Below are 6,928 nucleotides of genomic sequence, written 5' to 3' on the forward strand. Positions count from 1 at the left end.
GGACTCGGATTTGAATCTATTTCCCTCGCATTATATTGACTTTACTATGATTACTTCCTGTATCAATTTTTTGTGCACTGACCAGGGCTGAATGATAATGGAGGTTCAAGCGCTGCCTGCGAAGAAAACAAAAATCAGCCTCTAGCGGTAGGCGGAAATTGCAAGAATCTTGGCCGACAGTCAACGGCTGCCAAAAAAAGTTAAGGTCTTCGGTCTTGTAGAAATTAGACTGTGACCTGTATTAAGTGTTTGAATGATTGTTGATGCATAGGTTGAGCACATTGTTGTAGCTCATGTGGCTGCAGAACACTCATTTCAATCAACGGGTGCAGGGCTTGATTCGCCCTCTATGATCGAGCCAAGTCATGCAATAGTGTCAGCAACATGATCGCTTGCCCGGACCAGATCAATAATCAGTGCATAGTTCTGGCAGCAACAAGCTGGTCTCTTACATAACTTGATAACGGTAATGTAGCAAATGTTGGTCATAATCTCGTCGCACGAGAAGAATTTCAAATGTCTGACGGGGATAATGGCGACAAGGAATCCCTCCCCTTTCCTTTTCAACGAGATGGATCGGCAATTCTGATAAATGAGTTAGAGAGCCTTTTGAAGAAAGTGTCACAGGCGAATTGGCGGCTGGCTCTTCAGAAAATTTTCTGGCAGATTTGTCACAGTTTTGTTTACTCCAAGATCTAATATAGCCTCCAGTTTATGACAAATTTGCTGCGGTTGCAAATTCTGCCTGTGGAGATCAAACATTTATCAGATCAGTACTTACGGTCACAGAACTGTACTAATTTATCAGTGCCAAACGTATATCCGAAAATTAGGTCATTTTCACAATTTCCGTTCATTTTCAAAACCGTTTACTTCAATTTAGTTTTAACGAGTTTACGGATTACATACATGACAACTAGCCTCTGAAAATGATGAATTGAAAATGAATGTGCACCTGTAAGCATAGGCAACTGTAAGTTTTTCAAAAACAAACGTGAAAAAATGAACGAACATTTAATTAGTATAAACTTTAATCAAGTCATATATTTGATTGATCTTGGGAAATCATGAAATTAGGGAGAGTATTGTGGTCAGATGTTTGGAACTATAGTGTTAATCTGAACATAGAAACGTGTCCTCTGAGCTGGTTGGCGTAAGGATAACATCCCAGGTCAACCCTAATAATTGTGGCTCAGGCATATTTTTGTTTTTCAGCAATAGCAGAATTCGTCCGAATGACTCCATCACGGGTCAGACTATTTACCGGGCCAAATTGAAACAAGCCTGAACAAACGAAAATACCGGAATAAAAATAGGCAATACCGGAACAAAGGTTAAAACACAAATTCTACTTACTTCTATAACATGTTATACTTTTTTTCATTAATTTCAGTTAATTTTATACTGATGTAGGTTATTTGTTCTTTCGTTTCTTTTTTCTGTTTTATTGATACATTTTTGTGGGGTGGGGAAAACGTGTGTGTGTGTGTGTGTGTGTGTTATAAATACAAGGATTTGATTACTGTGTGTTTTAGATATTTAATCTGGTGCAGACGTTAAGTGAAGACAACGCATATAGACAGTTTTCATGAAGTTTCCCTTTCGGTCAGGAATAACAAGCTCACTTTGAAGATATGAAGTTTTCCAAACAGCAATCTTTAATGCATAGAAAAAGAAAAAAGAAAAAAAGGTTAACGGTGGTCTATCGTCCGTGCACACGTCTACAGTACTCTTGTTTGTTAATATTTCATTTGTTTTCCTTTATTAATCTTCAGAAAATAATTGTTACAACGCACATCGTATGCATATTCTGTTAAGTCAATTACATTTAAAATAATTAACCAATTACTGTTATTCGCCTGTAGCAGTTTGCCTTGCGCATTTACCTTTTGTATTCTCGTGGTGCTTACCAATTCCTATAATTTATTTCCATCCAGCATTATCTAGCATGTACGTATATTCGTATTGTCTGTGTGTACGTCCCATGATAAGAAATTTTTTTACTTTGAATGGCACTCTTTAGACAGCAAATATCAATTTTATTATTTTTCTAATGCAGTGTAGTTAAATTCCGTGATATTTTTAGTATGATATCTATCTATCTATCTGTCTATGCCGTTTAAGGAGAATAAAGGGCAGATATAAGGAAAACATGTTTCTTAATTGATAAAATAATCACTGTGACTGACTTTTGTTGCTTTGTCTGGGAAATTATAATTAAGATACGAGACCATTTGATCTATAAAAAGATGGAAATTGAAATGCTCCTTTTTGTATTTTGTCTTATCTGTTCTTCCTTTATGTAAAATTGTTAGAAGAGATGACCATTAAAACATAATAATGGTCTCTTAAATAGACAGTATTGTCTTTCATACAACTAATCAATTTACCGTAAGACTCCATTGTAAAAAGAAAATAATCTTAAGAATATACCAAACACTTAAATTGTTAGCAATTGATGCAATAAATGTAGATTATTTAGATGAATCAAGTAATTAGTTCGTGTGATACATACAGAAGACTAAAATACAGAACTCTGTTTCATTTGTAAATTAACGTATACCTGTCTATAGTAAACCATAAAATATCACACCAAACTAATTTGAGATTAATAATAAATAACAAAATATTATAGAAATTATAAAATAGTTAGCAAGGAATCATAAAATAGTTAGCATTTTCGACTATTTATTTTATATCGGTATTTTCGGCTTGTTCCGAAAATATTAATTTGTTCCGGGTTGTTCCGGCGCAAAAATCGGACCGCTTCATCACTTTTACGAAACAAAACTAGTCGTGATGTAGGTACGATTCGCAGGACATGGAATGCTAAAAAAATAATGAAAAGACTAGTTGGACATATTGATGAAAACGCCTTCAAATGCGAAACATGTGGTAGAATGTTTCGCCGCATGTCTGCTTTGTCCGAACACTTGAGGGTACACACCGGTGATAAACGATACAAATGTGAAATATGCGGTAAATTATTTAGGAATACATCCGTTTTGTCCCAACATTCGAGGGTTCACTCTGGCGACAAACCGTACAAATGTGAACTATGTGTGACAACATTTAGCCATAAGTCTAATTTGTCCAAGCACATGAAGATACACAGTGGAGAAAAACCACACAAATGTGAACTATGTGGGAAATTGTTTAACCGGAAAAGTAATTTGTCCACACACATGATGATACACACTGGTGAACAAAAACATGGATGTGAAATATGTGGGAAATTGTTTAGCTATAGGCCTACATTGTTCACACACCTGAGGGTGCACGGCAGATCATACAAATTTTCGATAAACCGTAACCAAACGACTGAAAACTCTACTGAGGTGAAGTTACAGACTTGTGGCGAACAATATTATGTCAAACCAGTTAACTGTGAAGTATGTGGAAAATCGTTCAGCCATCGATTTTATTTGTCAAGGCACATGACAATACACACTGGTGAGAAACCATTCAAATGTGAAGTTTGTGATAAGCAGTTTAGTCGCGACTACAGTAGAATGAGACACATGAAGATACATACCGGCGACGAAGCACACAAATGTGAATTATGTGGAAAATTGTTTAACCAGCACACTTATTTGTTAAAACACCTGAAAAGACACCAGTGATAAACCATGCAAATGTGACATATGGGGAAAACTCTAAAAATGGCACCAGTTTGTCAAAACAGACATTAACACGGTGACAAATTAAACAAATGAGAAGCATGTATAGAATTTTTAGCCAAAGATCTCATTTGTCAGTGACATTTCAAGGCATATGCTTGTGGTGACCATAAGCTATGCAAGTTTGAATATGTGACAAATCATTTTGTGTGAATTATATTTTGAACAGGGACATAAATAGTTATACTGGGGACAAACCAATCAAATGTGAACTCATTAGAAAATTGTTTGATGCAAGCTTACATTTGATTAGAAATTTAAAGACATTTATTGGTAACAGATGGTAATATTGTGACAAAATGTTCTGCCAGAACTATAATTTGTGAAATATTATGGGAATTGTTTGGGAAGTATGTGACAAGAATTCTTTAGGGCTGGCTAATGGGGTGGGGGAGAGAAGGGAGCTTGGATTTTGCATTAAAAAAACACCAAAATGTCTGGTCCTCAGTAGCCTGAAAAAATATCCTTGCTGTGATTTGTAAAATTAGAAAGAGTTTATTAGGTCCATTTATCTTATTTAGAAAACATATATTAAAAACAAAATGACCATGTTAGAGAGAAAATCCTTTGCACACTTTCCTCTGCCATGGAATTCTTTCAGTTATCAAATTGGTAGACTTATGAAATGGGTGTGAGTGGCTAGGATTTTTGATTTTCTTGTACCTCAGCATTGCTAAAAACAACTGTTTTAACACAGATCAAGGGCACGATGCTTGAAACAAGATTACTTGCCCTGTTGGGGCCTCAAGTGGTCTAAAGCACTCTCCGTTACTGATCACTGCCATCTCGCCTCTATGTGGGTTCGAGTCTCGTGCTCGGCCAATGTGGGTATGTAAGAAAGCTTGCCAGTAGCTTCTAGAGGGTCAGTGGTTCTTTCGGGGGATTTACCAGGTTCTTCCTCCACCATTAATACTGGCCACCATGTATAGCCTATTGTGTGCTGAAAAATGGCATCAAACCCTACAACAACAACTTGCCCTTGTTGAAAACCCATTTCTAAAATTTAATCTACTTTTTGGAGGCTCCCACCTGCACTTGTTAGTTTAAATGCAGATTTCTCTATTATGTAAGAATAAAATGACAGGAACTAAAAAAATCCAAAACAAAGTGAATTTAAATTTCAAAAGCATTTTTAATTCTCTGAAATATTTTAAAGAAGTTCATAGTCTGGACGAGCCTCAAATTTTCTTTTATGAATCTATGGTCTTTACCTATGTAATAGAAAAAACTGAAAGCCAATGAGTTTTGTAAAATTCAACAAAAATATATTTTCCTACTATACAGAGTAAAAATTTAAAACTAACTTAATGTTGATTAAATCCCGAATAGTCCTAAAGCTTCTGTAACAAGTTTGCTCAATGTGTGGCTTGGAATTTGTGATGGATGTATTGTTCCTTTTTGATGAAATCGATTTTCTCTTTTTACAAATTCAATGACAGCAAATTTTCTTTAAGACATAGTGGCTGCCCTATGTGTTTTGCTTGATAGAACATAGAAGTTAGGCATCATACCCTTCAGATACAAGCTTGTCAAAATCAAAGATTGTAGGGTGAGTGTCATTCATAGAATTGGAGAGATTTTATTCAGCTGTAATGTAAGCCAGGGTCCTGAAATGAATGTGTCTGAGAGAGACAGAGAGAGAAGAGAGAGAGAGAGAGAGCGTGCATTTGACATGGAGATGGCACAGTATTTTAGCTTCAGATTTAATATAATAATTGTGTGTCTCAGAGGGACAGAGAGAGAGAGAATAAGTGAAAGAAAGCGAATATTGAGCAAATGGGGCAATGATCTATCATCTCATTTTGTACATCATAGTTTTTTACAGTCATAAACAATATCTGCAATAATTGATCGTAGCTTTTAATGAGCCAGTCAGTGTTACTATTTTGAGAGTACTGTCACCCATAGAAAGAGAGACAATATTGTAAAGTGTGTATGTGATCGTGCATGTGTGAAAAGTTACCATCTTCTTGGTGACAGTTCATTGTTACAGGAGCATTAGGATTACAGAAATTGCATGTTTTCTTTTTTTATTTACATTATTTTGCTACTTCACATCAAAAATTTCATGCATGTATTTTAATATGACTGGTAATAAATATTTACAATTTTGATGCAAGATGTGTGTTTATTAAATAGAGTTTATACACAGATTACAACGTGTGTGAAGGTTGTTTTCACCCACTGTCATATATAAACTGGAAATACTTCCTATTTATTTTACGATCTCAATGACTGAGACAGCAAGTCAGAGGATTCACCAAAAGCAAGAGATGAAAAGTAAATATCATACACAGTGAACTCCAGATTTGCAGCAAGGCCTAGAAAAATACCAGATTCTTTACTTTATATTTGGGAATCGTAATACGTGGGCACTACTTCGATGGCTATACCTTTAAAATTCTTCATTCGGTACAAGACTTTATTTATTTAGTGACTTAAACTTAGCATCCCTAGAATCCATCTTTAAACTAGTCTAACTAATTTAACTCTTTTTGTAGTTCAGCAATTTTGTTTTTTCAAGCTTTCTCTTTAAAACAGAGTCAACAGCATCCGCGATCTGATTCAGAACCTAAAATAAAAAAGAAGTTAATGGATGGAATAACAGAGATATAGAATAGAACAAAACGAGCTCCAGTATATAAAATATAACAATTTAATCAGTTATATAAACTAAATGAAATTGAACATTTGATTTATACACATTATATTGGATATAAAAATTACCATATTTATATAATAAAATAAATGCAATTAGCCCTTCTGTTTATACCAATAAGACAAATAAAATCATGAAATTGAATGAATGATAGAATTCAGTTGCCCAGGATACCTGCATATCTGGTTGCTTGCCAGTCTTTCAGAATTCAATGTTGGTGACAGGTCAGAGTTTCCGAATTCCTTTTCCTCTCTTTTTATCATCCAGCCCCTTTTCAGATCATCAATTTTAATATTTCTCCTATATGTAACTATGTATGCATATTTTAAAATAAATAAGTATGCTAAATATTTGTCATGTTTTTCTCTTATGCAGTTGAACAATATCCCCCGTCTTGTAAGGTAAGGTATTGTACAATCGCAATTTAACAGAAACTAAGGCTGCTATGGGTCAGCTCATAGCTTGACAAGTGATACGCAACCCTAGTGGAAGATTAATGTCTCTGCCTAATGGCTATTTTGCATTCCTAATGGGACTATGAAATAACCTTGACCTCTTAATAAATTATTATTACACCCTAACTGGATTC

General features: G+C 34.9%; 1 protein-coding gene across 1 annotated transcript; it reads left to right on the forward strand.

The window, feature by feature from the left end:
* Positions 1-2,770: 2,770 nt before the first annotated feature.
* Positions 2,771-5,799, forward strand: LOC149784660 (uncharacterized). Its single transcript, XM_089932707.1, has one exon. It carries the CDS (start codon positions 2,841-2,843, stop codon positions 3,621-3,623), a length of 783 nt encoding a protein of 260 aa, XP_089788833.1. The 5' UTR covers positions 2,771-2,840; the 3' UTR covers positions 3,624-5,799.
* The last annotated feature ends 1,129 nt before the right edge of the window (positions 5,800-6,928 follow it).

The sequence above is a fragment of the Sinohyriopsis cumingii genome, chromosome 14 (genome assembly GCF_028554795.1).
Source record: "Sinohyriopsis cumingii isolate HCF-2022 chromosome 14, ASM2855479v2, whole genome shotgun sequence".
NCBI classification, from domain to species: Eukaryota; Metazoa; Mollusca; class Bivalvia; order Unionida; family Unionidae; genus Sinohyriopsis; species Sinohyriopsis cumingii.